Below are 21,947 nucleotides of genomic sequence, written 5' to 3' on the forward strand. Positions count from 1 at the left end.
ATGCTATTTTCAGGGAGCTCATATGGCGGAAGGGGCAACCGAGAATTAAGCTGGAAACGTTGCAATATCCTAAAACGGAAGGGGGCCTTGCAGTGCCAAACCCCTGGGTGTACTTCCTGGCGGCACAGTGCCAACATTTTAAGGGGTGGATGGAACTGGAGTTGAGTGAGATGTCGTGTCAGTTGTTTAAGCATTGCTTGTCCTCTAGTGACTTACTGCTACTCCTTGAGACTGGGGGGGCTGGGAGAAGTGGTCCGTTGGGTGATTTGGGACACTTGATGCAGTCCGTGTGGAGTAAGGTCAAGCTCCTGAGGGGGGTTTTCGGCAATACGGAATACACTCCACTGTGGGATAATCCCGTGCTGCCGGAATTCCTCTCCCTGTCTGAGTTTGGGGCATGGAAAAGGAGGGGTATTCTGAGGCTGGGACATCTTTTAGAGGAAAAGAAGTTCATGTCATTTGCCAGATTTCAGGAGAAGTATGAACTGCCTAGAACTCACTTTTATAAGTACCTTCAGGTGAGACACGCATACAACTCCACATTTAAAGGTGCAACTGTGGTGGCGGGGAGAGATGCTGCATTGCACCAGATTCTGTCCAGGGGGGCGAGGAGAGGTATGATTTCCTGTATATACAAGATGCTGCTTGATAAGTTTCTATTGTCACACCCGCTTGCGGCTAAAAGTAAATGGGAGAAAGATGTTGGCGGATTAACTGACGACCAGTGGTCTGACATACTAGAGGCGATACCTCTCTCTTCCTTGAGTGAAGGGCGTAAACTCTCGCAGCTGTTTATTGTCCATAGAGTCTACAAAACACCGGTTTTTTTGTTCCGTATAGGGTTTAGACCCACGGATGAGTGTCCAAGATGCTCTGTAGTGTCTGCAGATTTGATGCATATGATGTGGACGTGCGAGAGGTTGGGGAGATACTGGGAGATGGTACGTCAGACAACACAGGACGTTTACAAAGTTCGAATACCCTCTGACCCGAAGGTGTGTGTGTTGGGGTATGTCTCTGAATTGGCCACCGGTCAGGTGCATAAAGTAGCTATAGGTAGAGTGTTGTATGTTGCTAGAAAATTGATTGCCCTACATTGGATACAGACAGCACCGCCAATTCTAGGCGAATTTTTAAGTGCGGTTGACGTGATGCTGAGGTATGAACGGATGGTATACCAGAAGCGTGGATGCCCAGCGAAATTTGAAAAATTGTGGGAGCCATGGCTGTCGTTTCGGCGTCTGAATAGAACTGTTTAACAATGTGCCTTTTGTATTTTGCAGGTTAGGGTGGGGTGGGATGGGAGGGGTGGGGGGGTTGGATTGAAACTTGATTACTACACATAGTCTGGTGTCCTGTTTGTTATTAGCCATGTGGACAATATGTCTCTATGTAATCCTTGTACGTACTGTGATGAAACGTGTAGTTACACTGTAAAATGATCTGATTTAAAAAAAAAAAAAAAAAAATCAGCTTGCTAGGCATCCACGTCTACCAGTTTGCTCAGAGGAAGACGGGGAACCCACAAGCAGGCTGTCCTCCTGCCTGCGTGCGCTCTCACATTACTGGTCAGAACTGACAGCCCGAGTAAAAGTTGTAAGGGAATGGATTAAAAAAAATAGGTCCTCCCTGGTAGCTGATAACAGTGCCTGAGCTGTGTACACTTTTCCACATCCCTGCGCTTGGCAGATGCTCCCTCAGCAGTGCTGGAGAATGGGGGCTGGAGCAGGAGCCACTCAGCAACATGTGGTAAGAGGAGAGCTTGGAGGACCACAGGCTTCAGCCAGACTCCGGAACTTCACTGCAAGACTTCCCTCCCTATACAGTGCTGGTCTTCACTAACTTCACTGCAGGCGTCCTATAGATTAAGCCCTGCATGGCTTCACCAACTTCTCTGCATCCTACAAGTAACCCCTGCATGGGTTCAGTAAGTACAGCCCCCATAACCTTGTATTAACCCTTAAATGGCTTCACTATGTGCAGCCCCCCATAACCTTGTATTAACCCCTGCATGGGTTCACTAAGTGCAGCCCCCCATTACCCCAGATTATCCCTTTAGTACCACACATGGCTCTGCTCTGCCTATAGATTGTATTAACCCCTTAGCCCTACACATGGCTCTGCTCTTCCTATTATTAAACCCTGCAGCACAGTCAGTAAGTTCCATATATACTGTACCATCTGTATACACAGTTCATTGCAAACATTTGGGAGGGCTCTGGTTACTGGCACTTTTGGGGGGCTCTTGTTACTGGCACATGATTGGGGGGTATCTATGGGGGCACATTTTAGTGGCACAAGTTAATATTTTTTTTTAAAGTGGGAAAAAATCTGTTTTACTTTTTAGTTGCCATATTGACCCCTATAACATTTTTGTAATTATGTATACGGAGCTGTGTGGGGGCTCATTTTTTGCGGCACAATCTGATCTTTTCATAGATACCATTCTGGGGTGTGTATGACTTTTTGATCACCTTTTATATAACTTTTTTTGAGGACATGAAGCATCCAAAAATAGCGAATCGGCCATTTGGACACTTTTTTCCGGTTTTCTGTTTACCGTATGTGGATTTAAAAAAAATATTTTTATAGTATGGGTGTTTTCGCACATTTTTTTATTTATTTTTTTCATTTTGGCAAAAGGGGGTTGATTTGAACTTTATTTTATTTTTTTTACATTTTTTATTTATTTTTTACACTTTTGTATAGTTTCTATAGGGAACTATAACATGCAATCATTAGATTACTATTCTCATACATTCCAATGCAATAGCATTGGAATATATGAGAAAATCGCATTTTTCCTATGGAGCCTATTACAGCTTAGGCTCCATAGGAAATACTATGCAGCAGCCTGGGTTTCATTCATAGAGACCCAGGCTGCAGCAGGCACGCTCCAGCTTTCTGTGTCCAAGCTAAATTGAGGCTCTACAATCCAGCCGCTTCCTAAAGTGTATGTGATAGAAGGAGGAGGAGAGCTTGTTTAAGTGGGGAGAGCAATGATTGGTTGAGGTGCAGAAACTAATGCATGAGAGGAGCTATTGATTCGGTAGTTATTGATTCGGTAATATCATGTTATTAGTAACTACATATATGAAAATTGAAATTGGGGTCTAAATGTGACAGTTATCCTTTAAAGCTGCTGTGATTCTCCTGCTGCAGTAAGATCTCACACCTGTGCAGAGCCACAGATAACACATGGCACAGAGTTATCTCATACCATTTTGTCACAAACTATTAAAATACATTGAAAAAGTTAGTTAACCTCTTGTGCCATTTTTTACTTAACATGTTACCCATCAAGTTTAGCTCAGCTGCACCTGTATACTCCAAAATGGCTCCTGAGATGGAGACACTGCCTACAGGCCTGAAGGTAATAACTGTGCTTGGAACAGCCGAACCATCACTTTTCACAGGGACACACCCTGAAACATACATTGATAGTTTGCAGAGAACACCCGCTGCATATGAGAAACTTGCCAGAAACACTCCAGGATAAATTTCAGCTCAATCATCCCATGGAACACCCGATGAGGAAAATAAATTCTGGAAACCACTTCCAGTTCAGTAATGTCATGCAGTTAATTCTGGACACACTTCCAGAACCTCATATGATATATAATACTTACCATACTTGCCTTCACAGCAGCAGGAGCCTCTATATGTGTGAGCTTCACCGTCCTAGACAAAAAAAAAAAAAATTCAAATAAATCCTATCTGCCTTTCGAAGACCTTGTGCTCCTCCGATATCCCATGCACAAAAAGTGTGAATCTTTGCGTTATCGAAGAATTGCGTTATGGATTCTAAATTCCGTTATGGTCTGTGGTAGCGGAATCCATAACGCGATTCTTCGATGACCCGAACTTTAGACGCCGAACTTAAAACACAAGTTCGCTCAACACTACTTAGAACCCTTTCTTTATGGCTGTCCCAACTAGAGGAACATCTACTGTAGAAGCGGGAACGCGAAGGGAAGATATTTTATCTTCCATTCCAGTTTTGAAACGAGCGACAAATTTACTAGCTCTAGGTCAGCAGCCATCTCAAATGTCTCCCATAGGGCAGTTTGGTTGAAGTCATGGTCATGTGATTCTGCATAAAAAAATTGATTATGTTCTATACAATGTAAGGGTGATAGACTTTTCGCTAAGGCATTAGACGATATACTAGAAAAAGCATCTGATCCAAAGAAGGGGTTTCCTACAGAATCCCGTTTTTATCATCAAAGACGTAATTTTCGTCCCCAAAGACGTAGTAAATTTAACCAAAAGAAAAAGGAATTCTCTTCTGCCTGGCAACTCTCCAATGAAAAGGGTAAATGATTTCTGTCAAACCTCCCAATGATGCCAGAAGCCCTGTGGGGAGGGGTAGGGGGACTAAAATTATTCAAACTAAAAGGACAGGGTGGCATTAGCAGGAGGTGCTCAAACCCACATGCAGTCGTGCATATATACAGGGGAGCAAATCCTGCACTTGTGGCCCGTTGCTAATGGCGATCCCCAGCAAAATGCATACGGTGGAGGATGCCCGCGGCGAACCACAAGTACCACAATAGACATCTCACACAAGATAGCAAGTGCGGATGTCATAATCAATATAACAAAACAATAGCAAAGACAGGTGCACTCTGCAGTCTCACTAAACCCTCAAACTGATTTTAAAATTGAGAGATTAGTCAACATTTCCTACGGTGTAGAACATGTCTAAGCCCGGGCACCACGCCAAGGTTTCTCAAGTAGCCCAGGACCTAACACTCTCCTACCTGAGCCGTATGGGCAATACCAGGAGCCAGTGGGCAAATTACAGGAGCATGAGGCCGACTCACAAACAGCTCACCAGTTACCTCCAGCATGTAGCCATGCTTGCAATGGGAGGAGGGACTAAAATTATTCACTGCTACCTGGAAAAAATTCATACCTCCCCATAGATAATGTCTGTCATACAAGTAGGCTATAAGCTGGAGTTTATAAGCCCCTCACCAGATAGGTTCCTTACAAACAAAAATGACTGGGAGGAAATCAGATCTGTCTCCTATTACAGAAGGTACCACCAGACCAACAGGAAAAGGGATTTTATTCTCCAGTATTTTTAGTAAAAAAAACTGATGGGTCATTCAGAGCAATCAAAACTGTAAAATCTACAATCAGTCTTCTGTCCAGAAATTGCTTTATGGTGATAGTAGATTTGACCAACTAATATTATCATGTACCAATACACACAGATTATCAGAAATTCTTAGGAATGGCATTCTGGCTAAAGGGGAGAGTACATCACTTCCAGTTTCAGGTTCTTTCTTTCGGCCTCTGTTCAGCCCCAAGGATCTTCACAAAAGTGATGGCGGAGGTATCAGGATTTCTTCATCAGTCAGGAATACTTCTAATCCCGTATCTCGACAACTTCCTGATTGCGGCACCGACAGAAAAAAAAATCCTTCTTTTTCAAATACAGGCGCTCCTGAACATTCTATCGAGTTTAGGTTGGCTGATAAATGCTCAGAAGTCAGATCTTTTCCAAAGCCAAGAAAAGATATTTGTGAAATTACCTTTCTTCCAGAAGAAAAAAAGAAAGGCCCTCGTACAGAAGATGCCAGAATTTCGTAGACTCTCCTGGGTGACTGTCGGAAAAGTTATGACATTTCTAGGCTTAATTACATCGGCAATCATAATTACTGCAGTAAAATGGGCTCAAACCCACACAAGAATCTTTTCTTCTAAATTTATGGGACAAGAGTCAGAGATTACCCCTAAAGGGCTAAGTTATTCATTGATTTTATGTATATGTTAATGTCAATACTACTGTGCATTATGCAGATGCATAATACGATTTGCCATTGATGTCCTCAAAGTATGACATTCTTTCTGACTTGTACAATAAAATATTTTACAAACTAAAGGGCTAAGTTATGTACCATACCAAGGTGAAATTTTGTTTGGGCCTGTAAGAATTACTTGAGAAGTTCTGTACAAGAAAAAGGGGTTCCCCTTTGCCAGAAGGGAAAACTTTAGAGCAAAGGAGAAAGCTAAGAATTGAGTAAGGGGGATTCAAGAAAAGTAAGGCTTTCTTTTTACCAGTTCTGAGGCCTCTAAAAAAACAGCCCAACAATGATGCCAGACTCCCTGCAGAAGGACATCTAGCAAAGGTTTTTTGTACAATGGCAAAACATTCCAAACAGTCCCTGAATAAGATGAATAATAGGGGAAGGTCTAAAGTTCAGAAATCTTCCAGATTCTTATTCAGAACAGATTAAAGCAAGAGGCCATAGTAGCAGGCGTTTTTTGCTAGCCAGTCCCAGAGCAGGAGGTGACAAGAGTGTAAATAGTACATTTCGACGACCAATAATAAATCTGAAATGCTTGAATCAAAGTCTGGTGTACATACATTTTGGGATGGAGTCATCCTCTCAGCAGATGTTTTATGACAACTATGGGTTTATGCGAAGCATGTTATCTTACTATGAATTTCCCCATGGTGGGATTATTGTCACTGTCTGTGTTGTCTCTGGACCAAGGGGTTTACAACCAGATATCAGCCATAGACAGGTTCTTTTTTTCTCTCTCTCTCTCTCTCTCTCTCTCTCTCTCTCCAAGGGATCTCTCTCTCTCTCTCTCTCTCTCTCTCTCTCCAAGGGATCTCTCTCTCTCTCTCTCTCTCCAAGGGATCTCTCTCTCTCTCTCTCTCTCCAAGGGATCTCTCTCCTAGGGATCTCTCAGTGGGGATCAATTCCTTTTCCAGACATGGAGGCAGGGTCTTCTTTATGCCTTCTCCCCTTTAAAACTTCTTCCAAGGATTTCCAACTAAATCATAGAGGAGAATGCCACAGTAATAGTAATTGCCCAGTTTTGGCTCAAAAGAATAGGTTCTTGTGGCTTCTCAGGATGTCCATAGCTACCCCTTGTAAAGGATCCACATTTGACTGCCTGGAAAAGGCAGATTTTAAGTAAAAGAAATGTCTGCCTTATGAGGTTACTTCCATCTTGGAGGGCTTTTTGTAGATTTACCAATAGGCCTGTTTGAGATTCGTCTTGTTGAACAATCCTGAATTAAAAGGGTCATGAGAGCAATAAAAGTAGGCTTGCTCCCATCCAGAAAAGCAAAGCTCCTTCTTGGGTTTTATCTGCCTGTATGGTACTTCAGACCCTTTTGAGGAGTCAGTGGGATAGCTGCTTTCTCTATAGATCATACGCACACAGTAATCCTGGAAGATAAAGTAGATATTTCTCCAGATCCCTCTTTCCTACCTAAGGTGTCATAAAAGTTTCACCATTCATGGGAAGTAGTACTACCATTGTTTTATCTATCCCCAAAAAATGAGGAAGAGTCAAGATTTCATTGTCTGGATGTCAGGAAATGTCTTCTATATTTGCAGGTTACGCATTAGTGGAGAGAGTCCTCTCAGCTTTGTTACAGTTTCAGGGGCCTAGAAAGAGACTGGGCTTCTGCGTGCATTTTGTCTAGCATACTCCTCTAAAGGTATTTCCCCACCTTCTGGGTGTGGTGCCCATTCTACAAGATCAGTGTCTACCTCTTGGTCTGAAAGGCCTCTACAGCGCAAATATGTAATGAGGTTACGTGACAGTACCCTCTTTTTTCCATCCTATAGCTTATCGTATTTATAGATTGCTTAGTTTAAAAAAAAAAAATATATATATATATAACTGCATAGCATAGTGGGAGAAACAACAATAAATAAAGAAGGTTAAATGACCACAATAGCCACACCTGGGGAAAGAAGGTGTGGCAAGCACCAGAAACAACACAGACGTCATTTGATCCAAACAGAAAATATGTCAGATCAAACGACATGTTGCCAGTCTCAACAATCTACTTACACCTGTCGCAGGAACGTCTGTGACACCACCGTGGCATCCACGGGGTTAAGAAGAGTTACTGAGCTCTGCGTCCATAACGACCAGCTCTATGATGCCATTAAAAAAAAATCATTTCCCCTCCATTTTCTTTTAATTCTTGTGGAACACCTAAAAGTAACATAGTACATAAGGCCGAAAAAAGACATCTGTCCATCCAGTTCGGCCTGCCATCCCGCAAGTTGACCCAGAGGAAGAAAAAAAAAACCCTGTGAGGTAGAAGCCAATTTTCCCCACTTTAGGGGAATAAAAAATTCCTTCCCGACTCCAATCAGGCAACCAGAACAACTCCCCGGACCAACGACCCCTCTCTAGTAGCTATAGCCTGTAATATTATTACGCTCCAGAAATACATCCAGGCCCCTCTTGAATTCCTTTATTGTACTCACCATCACCACCTCCTCAGGCAGAGAGTTCCATAGTCTCACTGCTCTTACAGTAAAGAATCCTTTTCTATGTTTGTGTACAAACCTTCTTTCCTCCAGTCAGAAGTCCTGGGGATAAATAGCTGATGGGATAGATCTCTGTACTGATCCCTAATATATTTATACATATTAATTAGATCTCACCTCAGTTGTCTTTTTCCTGAAGTGAATAGCCCTAATTTTAATAATCTTTCAGGGTACTGTAATTGCCCCATTCCAGTTATTACTTTAGATGCCCTCCTCTGGACCTTCTCCAGCTCTGCTATGTCTGCCTTGTTTACAGGAACCCAGAACTGTACACAGTACTCCATGTGTGGTCTGACTAGCGATTTGTAAAGTGGTAGGACTATGTTCTTATCATGGGAATCTATGCCCCTTCTGATGCAACCCATTATCTTATTGGCCTTGGCAGCAGCTGCCTGACACTGTTTTTTGCAGCTTAGTTTGCTGTTTATTAAAATTCCTAGATCCTTTTCCATGTCAGTGTTACCGAGTGTTTTACCATTTAGTATGTACTGGTGACTTGCATTTTTCCTTCCCATGTGCATAACTTTACATTTATCAGTGTTAAACCTCATCTGCCACTTTAAAGATTTAACAAAGTTTTGTAAAAAAAATCCGTTTTGAATAATGTGATTGGTCTAGTTTCTAAAAGGGGTCATTTATGGGTAGTGTATGTTATGTAAGCCCCACAAAGTGACTTTATAACTGAATTAGCCTTTAAAAAAGTGGGTTTTGGACATTTTCTTAAAAATTTGTAAAGTTGCTTCAAAAATTCAAAACCTTCTAATGTCCTAAAAAATAATAAAATGACATTTACAAAATGATGCCAACATAAAAACATTTGGTGAATTGTAAAGGGGTTGTCCGGGTTCAGAGCTGAACCTGCACTTATGCCTATTTTCACACAGGCAGCCTCCCTGACTTGAGCCTCGGAGCAGTTCATGCTCCTATGCTCTCCTTTGCCCTGAATCACGCAGGGCAAAAGCATTTTCTGGAGTTCCAGTGATGAATCGGGTTCTCCATAGGGCTGCCAGTCGGAGACTTCCACCCAGCAGTGAGCCCGGTGACGTCACCGAAATTTGAAGGGTGGGCTTTAGCGCTGCCCTAGCCTGTAAAACGGCTAGGGCAGGGCTAAAGCCCGCCCATCAGAGCCAGCAACATCGCCGAACACGCTGCTGGACTGAAGCCTCCGCCCGGCAGTGTTATTGTAAATAAAAAAAACGCTTGCCCTGCGCGATCCAGCGCAGGGCATGGGGGAGAGCATCGGAGCATTAAATGCTCCCATGCTAACATCAGCAGGGCTGCCTGGGTGAAATTATGGGTATGTCCAGGTTAAGCTCTGAACCCAGACAACCCCTTTAAGTAATAAACTATTTTAGGAGTTATCACTATCGGTCATAAAAGCATAGAAATTAAAATTTTCAAATTGGAAAATTTTCAAAGTTTTTGACAATTTTAATTTTTTTTATAAACTTGAAAACCATCAACTCAAATATACCACTAACCAAGTACGATGTGTCATGAGAATAAAATCTCTGAATGGCTTGTATAAGTAAGTGTTTCAAAGTTACTACCACATACACTGACACGTCAGATTTGCAATCATTGGCCTGGTCCTGAAAGGGTTAAAATAACGCATGTGCAATGTTTTTTTTTTTTTCCTTCTTTTTGAAGATTCAGTTACCAGTTGTATAAACCTTCTTTGTAATATACTGACAACATGACCATGCTGCCTGTTATGAAATGTCACCACAAATTATTTTTGTAGCCTAAATCCTGTATCTCTTTAAAAGGTCTGTTACTCGGAGCTATTACAGAGGAGCTGCTGGTGCTTTACTTGTTTATGACATAACAAGGTAATACGTGAATTTTTTTTATCCACCTAAGGACTTTTAACTAGTTAAAGAAGAACCTGCGTCTGTGTATTAAAGAGGTTTTGTGGGATATTTTAACTGATGATTTATCATCTGGATAGGTCCTCAGTACCTGATTGGTGGGGGTCTGACACTCGGGAACCCCGACGATCTTGCAGTAGTGCCCCTTCCTTCTCGCAGCTTTGCCTAGGCTATGTGATGTCGCATTCATTGGTCATATGGCTTAGGCGCATTTCAGCACCATTGGAGTAAATGGAGTGGAGCAGCTATGCATAACACAGCCTCTATACAGTACACCATGCCGACGCCTTCTGAAACAGCTGATCAGCAAGGAGTCTTGGGTGTCAGACCCCTACTGATCAGATACTTATGATCTATCCAGAGAATAAGTCATCAGTTAAAAAATCTTGGAAAAACCCTTTTATTTTACACAATTTTATTGCCCAATTTAAAGAAATCTGTCTCTTAGAGAGCCACACGCTAGGCAGCTTTGTCTCATGTGAATGATGCTACAAATGACAATGGCAGAAATTATACAGTGGCTAGAACGCTGTGTTCACCGTGTAGTTTCCAGCGACAGCTCAGATCCCATTCACTTGCATGGGAGCCGACCTGCAGTGGCACAGCCACTACACAGTGGATGGACCCTGGTGCTTCAAGTTCTGTCCATTGTGTAGTTTCTGTCACTGACAACTGCAGAAACAGCTGATTGGTGGGGATATGGTGTGTTAGACCCCGACTAATGTGATATTGATACTCTATCCTGAGGTTTAAGTACAGAAACTCCATTTAAAAGTAAAAAATAAAATAAAGGACTTGCTTTAAGGAGCCCTATCTTATACAATTGGTCATATCGCTAACATATGCCCCCAATGGCTGCTAGGTGTGGGTCCCAACTTTGGGGCCCGCACCTATCTATAGAATGGAACTTGCAAAGTAAAGGAGGGCACGCGGCGCCCTCCATTCATTTCTATAGGGCTGACAAAAATATCTATTTTTCGTCAGCCCCAATAGAAAGAATGGAACGGTGACTGCGCATGTGCGGTGTGCTTTCACATTCATTTTAATGGGACTTTTGAAAATAGCCAAGCACGCTGCCCCGCTATATTCGGCTGTCCCATACAAATAAATGGAGGGCGGTGGGGCATGCGTTGTGCTCCCTTCCTTCACTTTGCAGGCTCCATTCTATAGATAGGCATGGGACCCGCACTTATCAGACATTGGGAGCATAACCTAGCAATATTCCCCCAATGTATGAGAGGGGCAAGTCCCAAAGGGGTATTCCCATCTAGGACATTAATGGCATTATCAATAGGATATGCCATAAATGTCTCACAGATAGGGGACATACAGCATTCTTTATCCACTGTTATTAATATTTTCAGAAGTCCCATAGCAGTGAATAGAGAGGGTGATACTAAACAGTGATTGACAGCTGCCATCTCTGTATGCACACTGATACATCGAAGACTGTTTGTCACTAAGTAGGACCGCATTCCAGTGTAAACAATAGAAATAGCAGGGATTCATATAATACAAGTTATAATACAGATGTTTGTACCATACTGTTCAAAGCGGTATTCCGGTTCTATAACTTCTTTTCAACTCTTGTAGCGTTGGTGTGTATGTGGTGCACTTAAAGGGGTTGTCCGGGCTGGATTGCGCAGGGCAAGGGCTTGTTTGTTTGTATTTTCAGTGTTGCCAGTGACATCACTGGCACTGATGAGTGGACTTTACTACTTCTCTAGCCATTTTGCAGGCTAGGGCAGCTCTAAAGCCTGCCCGTTAGTGCCAGTGACGTCATTGGACATATGTCCGGGATCCGCTCTGAACCTGGACAACCTGTTTAAACTAACCTGATACATGTCAGCTTGAGCTGGACAAAGTATGCAAAAATTGCATCCAGCGCGACTTCTCACACGCCCCGTGATGACGTCATCACACCTGCCGGTGTGACATCATGCGTCACTGTGCACGGGATTTAGTATGAGATCTTCAAGCAAGACAGACAGGCTCAGACAGATTGACAGACACATAGTAATACAGAAACAGACAAATACAGACAGCTATGTAAAATGCAGAAACATATCATCATTAAGACATAGAAAGCAATTTGAAACTCAATCAACAGATGAAGCAGATAACGAAAGATCAATTGACACTGATCAAGATCTACATAGGCAAGCTGACAAAAGAAACTGAAAAATCCACAACAAAACCAAAGCTTAGGCTTTTGACTTTCCGGTTTTGAGATCCAGAAGAGGATCTCAAAACTGGACCAAAACAGTTCAGTGTTGTCCTCATTTATTGTCAGTGGGGACAAAACTGACCAGGATCTCAGTTCCATTTGGTTGAGTTTTGTGTCTGTGAAACGGAACAAATCGGATCCAGCATGAAAATCAATGTAAGTTAATGGTGCCGGATCCGTCACCCATTGACTTTCAATGATTTTATTGCCGGATCCGGTTTGTTCCGTTTCGATTTAATACAACCGCATACGAAAGGAACGGATGCATAGTCTTGTATTCAATGAAACAGGTCCATTTTATTCAGGTTTTGAGCATAGCTCCCTTACATGCCTTGTAGGATAAGCTGACAGCTCTGTGTTTCAGCAGACAGGAAGTTCAGAGCAGAGAAGCCCCAACCTGACACAGTCTAAGGTTCAAAAGAATGCACTTCACAGAGCTGGGACTAGACACAGAGCAGAGAAACTGAACATGATCAACCAGCAGCAAGAGAGAGCAGACAGTTCGTAGCTAAGGGGTGCATTAGTGTAAACAAGGCAGAGGGAGGCTAAGAGGTAATGTATTTTGCGCCCCAGAAGACGCATCCCCCCCCCCCAAAAAAAAAAAGTGGGGGGGAAAATGCGTCTTATGGGGCAAATACTAATGAAGCCCTTCCATTATGGATGCGCTTCATTACTACCGGAGGAGGACCGGGAAGCTGTGAAGGCTCTGTACTCACCGCTTCCTGGTCCTCGGCTGTCGGCTGTGAACGATGCACACAGTGTGAGGGCGCGCTGTGACCTCACGCTGTGCGCGCAAATTCATAGCACAGCAGACGGAAGAGGAGGAAGATGGAGCGTGAGGAGTGGCGGCGTCCAGAGCAAGAGAGGTAAGTGATTATTTTATTTTATTCCATATGAGGCTGATGGGGCTGAAATATCACTTCTGGAGGCTGGTGACAAAAAATGGGCGCTGATTTTAGGCAGCTGGGGGCTGAAGAGAGGCATCAGGCTCTTATCTGAGGTATGATTGGGAATCATTCACATTGGTGTCTGAGCTGAGGTCTTATTGGGGTCTTATTAACATTGGTGGTCTGACCTGAGATGTAATGAAAAAAACATTTTTTTTTATTGTTCTCCTCTTATGGTCCGGTGCATCTTATAGGACGAAAAATACGGTAAGTAAATATTATTATAGAGCAGTGCATAAAAGTTTTATTACAGTATATTAGACTTTTGTAAAACCTGCGCAATGCTTTCAAGATAGACCCAATTCAGAGAACCGGAATACCCCTTTAACAGATCACTTTCAATAAATATATATACCATATCATATTTTTCTATTTCCAAATACAGTCGAGAAACTTACAATGCCCTTACCAACTGGCTAACAGATGCTCGAATGCTGGCTAGTCAAAACATTGTAATAATCCTTTGTGGGAACAAAAAAGACTTAGATGTCGACCGTGAAGTTACATTTTTGGAAGCGTCTCGATTTGCACAAGAAAATGGTGAGCAACAATTAAATTTTTTTAATTTATGTGTAAAATTAGAGGAGACTATTACTACAGTGGTTCTGTAGTGGACACTATTACAGAAAATGACAGGTACAGTAGGTTTCATTTCCCCAACCACTTACAAGATATAACCTAAATACTTAAAGGCTGTGTACACTTTTGGGGCAATTGTATTTATTTATTATTGCATTGTACTTATTTTGTGCTAAAAATAATTTTTTCAATGGGTCTTTATTTAAAAAAAAAATAGCAGAAGGACCCGGCATTGCACAGGTATATTTAATCTGTTTCATTTAATATTTGTGTGTGACGTTAAAAAATATCGACAGTATCCCCTATAACAGTGACATCTACAGTACCCCGAAAACCATTCCAGAAAAACTTATGTTCTGAAAGCCAAATGGCGCTCATTCCCTTTTTTTGTTTGTTGTATGTTGCCCATACAGCAGCTTACGTCCATGTTTTTATGGCCTTTTCCTATCCAGTGGAACCCGCCTATCAATTCAATTAGTGTGGCATTAAAATGCTTACTTTACTCCTTAAAAAATACCTTGAAGGGTGTAATTTGTAAAACTGTGTAACTTCTTGGGGGTTCCATTTAATTTCCCCCCCCCCCCAGAGCCTCTACTTTTCAGAACAAGATACGTAAATCGCTGCATATGTGCTTGTTCTCCTTTCCTCCTGAGTTCTGTTGTATGTCCAGGCAAAAGATTAAGGCCACATGAAAGGGTCTCTATAAAACCAGTAAGCACAGTGTAATAAAAAGAGGGCTTGCTTTTCAGACTGGCATACTTTTGGCACAACATATTCAGCACTTAATTGGTATATCTGTGGAAAACTTGCATTGTTCACTTTGCACCATCTGCTGTGAATTAATATTTGCTAAACACCTGGGGGTAAAAATGTTCACTTCCTGCCTTGGTAAATATTTTGAAGGGTATAGTTTCTAAAATGGGGTCATTTCTTGGGGGTTTCTATTTTTATTTCACCTCAGAGCCTCTGCTGTTGTCGGCCAGGGTTGTATAAATCCCCAAACTAGGCCTAAAATGCACATGTGCTCTTTCTCTTCTGAACCCTGCACTGTGCCCAAACAGCAGTTTAAATATACATATGGGGTATTTCTGTAAACTGCAGAATCGGGGTAATAAATATTGATGTTTATTTTGCTGTTAACCCTTGCTGCGTTACAGGAAAAAAATTATTTAAATAGAAATCTGCAAAAAGTCACATTTTTAAATGTCACCTCCATTTTCTTTAAATTCTTGTGCAATATCTAAGGGGGTTAACAAAGTTTGTAAGATCAGTTTTGAATGATTTTCAGGGGTGTAATTTACAAAATGTGTAAGCCCCGTAAAGTGACTTAATTACTGAATTGGTCCTTTAAAGTGGGTATTGGAAATAATTAAAAGAATTGTTAAAAAAAATTCTAAGTTAATGTCTAAGGCTACTTTCACACCAGCGGCACGGACCTCCGGTAGGCTGTTCCGTTGGGTGAACAGCCTGTCGGGTCCGTCCTGCTACTAGTGACCGTGTGCCTCCAGACTGCCACTCCGTCCCCATTGACTATGGCGGGGGCGGAGTTAGGCGAGGCACAGCGAGAGGCTGCTGGAATAAAGCTACAACATGTCCGACATTTATTCCGGCAGCCTCTTGCCGCGCTGCCATGCCTTGGCCGGAACTCCGCCCCCATTATAGACGATGGGGACGGAGCTGCAGTCCGGAGGTGCACGGTCACTAGCCGCAGGACGGATCCAACAGGCTGTTCACCCGACGGAACAGCTTGCCTGAGGTCCCTGCCGCTAGTGTGAAAGTAGCCTTAGACATTAACTTTAGAATTTTTGAAACAATTTTTTAAATTATTTCCAATACCCACTTTTAAAGACCAATTCAGTAATGAAGTAACTTTACGGGGCTTACACATTTTGTAAAGTACACCCCTGAAAATTATTCAAAACTGATCGTACAAACTTTGTGCCACTAGTGTGAAAGTAGCCTTAAAAAAACAAAAACAAAAATCACATTGACAAAATGATGCCAACATAAAGTAGACATAGGTGAATTTTGTTAACTATTTTATGGTGTGTCAATCTGTCATAAAAGCAGGGAAATTCAAACTTAGAAAATATAAGGTAAAACATATCGACTCAAATGCACCACTGACATGATGTATTATGTGTCATGAGAAAACATTCTCAGAATAGCTTGGATAAGTGAAAGCATTCCTAGCTTATTACCACATAAAGTGACATGTCAAATTAGCTAAATTTGGCCTTGTGAAAAAACAGTTGTGTTATGAAAGGGGTTATGCTTTTCTAGAATTTCACCTTTAACACAAAATGTTGAGTGATGTACATTTTTTTTCTTTATTTATTACTGAATTTGAGTTAAACAATATTCTCTTTCAGTTAGAGCTGAGGCATCTTGTATCTACATTGTTGGGTAATTCCAACACAGATTTGGGCATTTTTTACTAAAAAGTTCAGCTTAACCCACGTCGCAGATGTGTACAGAGCCTAAGATACTTCTTGTTTCAAAGAGCAGTAAACATCATTTTGAAAGCAACTATATGTAGTTATGGATCAAACCACATTAAATAACATTGTATGAGTGTTACTTATTTTATAACTGATGACCCATCCTCAAGATAGGTTATCAGTATCTGATCGGTCAGAGTCAGACACCCGGGACCCCTGCCGATCAGCTGCTTGAGAAGGCACTGATGCTCCTGTGAGTGCTGCGGCCTTCTAACTGCTTACTAAGTACAGCACCATACATTTTATAGCGGCTGTACTTGGTATTGCGCTCAGCCCGAATGCGACAGAACTGCTCCTAGGCCATGTGATGGATGAACGTGCCATCACTGGCCTAGAAGAAGCTGCACTACTTTGCTGTCAGACCCCAATCTATATGATACTAATGACCTGTGCTCTGGATTACAATTTCTGAAAATCCCTTTAAAGATTAGATGTAATCTCTTCTGACATGTCTGCTATAGTAACTACTTGATTTCTCCATTTAATAACAATTCTTGAGCATCTATTCTTATCACTGTGTTGAGCCATTCATTTATTATTCCTTCTAGAAGTTATGAATGCATTGCCTGCAATTTTCAATGAAGAAATTAGGCATGTTAAACCGTGGGACATTTGCACAGATGGTTTAATAATGTCAATTAGTAGCTGCCTGTATTTGCCGTTCCCTACACATGTGCAGCTAGTAATACATGGGGGCCATCACCTGTAAAAGCCCCCGTACACATTTGTTTTTTATTGCCCTAACCTGCTGAGAATGACAGTTCAGCCGACAGCTTAATATATATGGGTGCTCCCAAGTCTCCCTCTACATCATCTGAAAATAAATATTTTTGCCTAATCTTTGTTCCCCAGGGAGATAAGCTGCTATCGGAAGTATCTAGCAGTGGCTTTCTCCCCATTGGATACACACATAGAAATCATTGGGCCCCATAGCAAAAATCTGAGTTGGGCCTGTCCTCTTCCTAGCCCCTTCCGCTACCCACACCTGGTCCCTCCCACTACCCACACATGGCTCCTCCCTCTACTTACATTGGCTGCTCCCTGCCCTCAGCCTCTTTTCACCCACAAACAAAGAAATGAAATGTCCCATAAATAACCTAATCAAACAGGGATAAAAAATAAAATAAATTTAGCGCCATAAAATGCCAGCTATTAGCAGAGCAAGTGCAGGGCAGCAGCTCGCATGAGAAATTGCCCTCCTGCCTGTGCCCATGTATGCCAGGCTTTAGCAGGTACATTTTAAAGATTAGGTACACTTTAAGCTTACCTTATGAAGTATGCCTGTTGTTTGCTCTGCTGCTATGTGTGCCCCCAGGGTTCACCCCCTTATAAACTGTTCCAGTGCCACCATACCCCCCCTTAGGAATAGTACCAGTGTCACCATAGTAACCCTTATGAACTACACTTGTGCCACCATAGGCCCCCATATGAACTACACCAGTGCCACCATAGCCCCTTTTAAACTGAACCGTTGCCACCATAAACCACCTTATGAACCGTACCAGTGCCACCATTGTCCAAACCATACTAGTGCCACCATAGCACCACTTTTGACCTGTACCAGTTCCACCACAGCAAGCGTATGAATCAATGCCACCATAGCCTCCCTTTTTAAACTGTCCCAGTGCCGCCATAGCCCCCCTTATAAACAATGCCAGTGCCACCATAGCCCCCCTTATAAACAATGCCACCATAGACCCCCACGAGAATATAGTGAGAGAGTGGGCGCCACTCCGTTCACCCGCTGTGGCCCCGTTACCTTCTTTTGCGCTGTATTGTAATTGCTACTATCGGAACACCAGGGAGAAGTCTGCCCTGTTTCTCCCTGGGCGTTCCTTCAGGGAGAAAAAAAAAACTCCTAGGCTGTGAGCTCTGCACTGCAATTTGGACAGCGCTACAGCTAGGGAGAAGGAACGCCCAGGGAGAAACAGGGCAGACTCCTCCCTGGTGTTCCGCTAGTAGCAATTACCATAGAGCACGGGAGAAGGTAACGGGGCCACAGCGGGCAAACAGAGCAGTGCCCAGGGATAATATTAAGTGCAGTAAGATCCCTGCATATACAGATAGTTATCTTACAATGTTTGGACCCATGAAAGTTCCTCTTTAATACGTTTTTCAGGGCCCCTTCACATACACTGGCACCGTTTTAATTAGGCCCATCCACCAAGTTCCGGGCCCGGGAAGTCCAGAACAGAGGAATGCCGCGTGGGAGTCGGGTACAGGGACAGGATCTCGCCTCACGGGTTGCAGACAACTTCGGCGGTGCCTGTGACAGTCTGACAGACTGTGCCCCTCCCGAGACCAGGCTCTGGATCCACCACTGGTGTCTCTGACCCCTGTGTGGACTATTTCAAGAAGTAGTGGCCTGGTGGCTCCCCTGCAGACCAGATCCCTGTTAAAGGGTAAAAACCAGTGGACTGCCTGGATAACACCCAAAGTGAAACCTGTTAGTTGGTACAGTAAGTCGTGTATGGGGGAGCCTGGAGAGATAGCTATTAAATGTGTATGGCCACCCTAATCCTATGACTAATTGTTTGCAGTTTGAACTCCTGGCCTGTGTTCTATCAGGGTGAATGGCAGCACAGAGAGCAATTAACTACTGGCCTGTGGTCTGTGAGGGTGACTGGCAGCACAGAGAGCAATGAGCTCCTGGCCTGTGGTCTATGAGGGTGACTGGCAGCACAGAGAGCAATGAGCTCCTGACCTGTGGTCTATGAGGGTGACTGGCAGCACAGAGAACAATGAGCTCCTGGCCTGTGGTCTATGAGGGTGACTGGCGCCACAGAGAGCAATGAGCTCCTGGCCTGTGGTCTGTGAGGGTGACTGGCAGCACAGAGAGCAATGAGCTCCTGGCCTGTGGTCTATGAGGGTGACTGGCAGCACAGAGAGCAATGAGCTCCTGGCCTGTGGTCTATGAGGGTGACTGGCGCCACAGAGAGCAATGAGCTCCTGGCCTGTGGTCTGTGAGGGTGAATGACAGCACAGAGCAATGAGCTCCTGGTCTGTGGTCTATGAGGGTGACTGGCAGCACAGAGAGCAATGAGCTCCTGGCCTGTGGTCTATGAGGGTGACTGGCGCCACAGAGAGCAATGAGCTCCTGGCCTGTGGTCTGTGAGGGTGAATGGCAGCACAGATCAATGAGCTCCTGGTCTGTGGTCTATGAGGGTGACTGGCAGCACAGAGAGCAATGAGCTCCTGACCTGTGGTCTATGAGGGTGAATAGCAGCACAGAGAGCAATGAACTCCTGACCTGTGGTCTGTGAGGGTGAATGGCAGCACAGAGAGCAATGAACTACTGGCCTGTGGTCTGTGAGGGTGACTGGCGCCACAGAGAGCAATGAGTTCCTGGCCTGTGGTCTATGAGGGTGAATGGCAGCACAGAGAGCAATGAACTACTGGCCTGTGGTCTGTGAGGGTGACTGGCAGCACAGAGAGCAATGAGTTCCTGGTCTGTGGTCTGTGAGGGTGAATGGCAGCACATAGAGCAATGAGTTCCTGGTCTGTGGTCTATGAGAGTGAATGGAAGCAAAGAGATCAATGAGCTCCTGGTCTGTGGTCTGAGGGTGACTGGCAGCACAGAGAGCAATGAGTTCCTGGTCTGTGGTCTATGAGGGTGACTGGCAGCACAGAGAGCAATGAGCTCCTGGCCTGTGGTCTATGAGGGTGACTGGAGCCACAGAGAGCAATGAACTCCTGGCCTGTGGTCTGTGAGGGTGACTGGCGCCACAGAAAGCAATGATTTCCTGGCCTGTGTTCTATGAGGGTGAATGGCAGCACAGAGAGCAATGAACTCCTGGCCTGTGGTCTATGAGGGTGACTGGCAGCACAGAGAGCAATGAGTTCCTGGTCTGTCGTCTGAGGGTGACTGGCAGCACAGAGAGCAATGAGCTCCTGGCCTGTGGTCTGAGGGTGACTAGTGCCACAGAGAGCAATCAACTCCTGGCCTGTGGTCTATGAGGGTGAATAGCAGCACAGAGAGCAATGAGCTCCTGGTCTGTGGTCTGTGCGGGTGACTGGCAGCACAGAGAGCAATGAGCTCCTGGCCTGTGGTCTGTGAGGGTGACTAGTGCCACCGAGAGCAATCAACTCCTGGCCTGTGGTCTATGAGGGTGAATAGCAGCACAGAGAGCAATGAGCTCCTGGTCTGTGGTCTGTGCGGGTGACTGGCAGCACAGAGAGCAATGAGCTCCTGGCCTGTGGTCTATGAGGGTGACTAGTGCCACAGAGAGCAATCAACTCCTGGCCTGTGGTCTATGAGGGTGAATAGCAGCACAGAGAGCAATGAGCTCCTGGCCTGTGGTCTATGAGGGTGACTGGAGCCACAGAGAGCAATGAACTCCTGGCCTGTGTTCTATGAGGGTGACTAGTGCCACTGAGAGCAATGAACTCCTGGCCTGTGATCTATGAGGGTGAATGGCAGCACAGAGAGCAATGAGCTCCTGGCCTGTGGTCTATGAGGGTGAATGGCAGCACAGAGAGCAATGAGCTCCTGGCCTGTGGTCTATGAGGGTGACTGGCAGCACAGAGAGCAATGAGCTCCTGGTCTGTGGTCTGTGCGGGTGACTGGCAGCACAGAGAGCAATGAGCTCCTGGCCTGTGGTCTATGAGGGCGACTAGTGCCACCGAGAGCAATCAACTCCTGGCCTGTGGTCTATGAGGGTGAATAGCACCACAGAGAGCAATGAGCTCCTGGCCTGTGGTCTGTGAGGGTGACTGGCAGCACAGAGAGCAATGAGCTCCTGGCCTGTGGTCTGTGAGGGCGACTAGTGCCACCGAGAGCAATCAACTCCTGGCCTGTGGTCTGTGAGGGTGAATAGCAGCACAGAGAGCAATGAGCTCCTGGCCTGTGGTCTATGAGGGTGACTGGAGCCACAGAGAGCAATGAACTCCTGGCCTGTGTTCTATGAGGGTGACTAGTGCCACAGAGAGCAATGAACTCCTGGCCTGTGGTCTGTGAAGGTGACTGGCGCCACAGAAAGCAATGAGCTCCTGGCCTGTGGTCTATGAGGGTGACTAGTGCCACAGAGAGCAATGATTTCCTGGCCTGTGATCTATGAGGGTGACTGGCAGCACAGAGAGCAATGAACTCCTGGCCTGTGGTCTATGAGGGTGACTGGCAGCACAGAGAGCAATGAGCTCCTGGCCTGTGATCTATGAGGGTGAATGGCAGCACAGAGAGCAATGAGCTCCTGGCCTGTGGTCTATGAGGGTGAATGGCAGCACAGAGAGCAATGAGCTCCTGGCCTGTGGTCTATGAGGGTGACTAGTGCCACCGAGAGCAATGATTTCCTGGCCTGTGTTCTATGAGGGTGAATGGCAGCACAGAGAGCAATGAACTCCTGGCCTGTGGTCTATGAGGGTGACTGGCAGCACAGAGAGCAATGAGCTCCTGGTCTGTGGTCTGAGGGTGACTGGCAGCACAGAGAGCAATGAACTACTGGCCTGTGGTCTGTGAGGGTGACTGGCAGCACAGAGAGCAATGAGCTCCTGGCCTGTGATCTATG

The 21,947-nt window shown here is 44.4% G+C and overlaps 1 protein-coding gene across 1 annotated transcript in view; it reads left to right on the top strand.

The window, feature by feature from the left end:
• LOC122924066 (ras-related protein Rab-4A) overlaps nucleotides 1-21,947 on the top strand; it is a 114,991-nt gene that overhangs the window by 57,562 nt on the left and 35,482 nt on the right. The window contains exons 4-5 of the mRNA XM_044274985.1: nucleotides 10,088-10,150; nucleotides 13,749-13,903. Of these exons, the coding sequence (XP_044130920.1) occupies nucleotides 10,088-10,150; nucleotides 13,749-13,903 (218 nt within the window). The remainder of the gene's footprint in view (nucleotides 1-10,087; nucleotides 10,151-13,748; nucleotides 13,904-21,947) is intronic.

Source organism: Bufo gargarizans, unplaced genomic scaffold (genome assembly GCF_014858855.1).
Source record: "Bufo gargarizans isolate SCDJY-AF-19 unplaced genomic scaffold, ASM1485885v1 original_scaffold_2196_pilon, whole genome shotgun sequence".
Classification (NCBI taxonomy): Eukaryota; Metazoa; Chordata; class Amphibia; order Anura; family Bufonidae; genus Bufo; species Bufo gargarizans.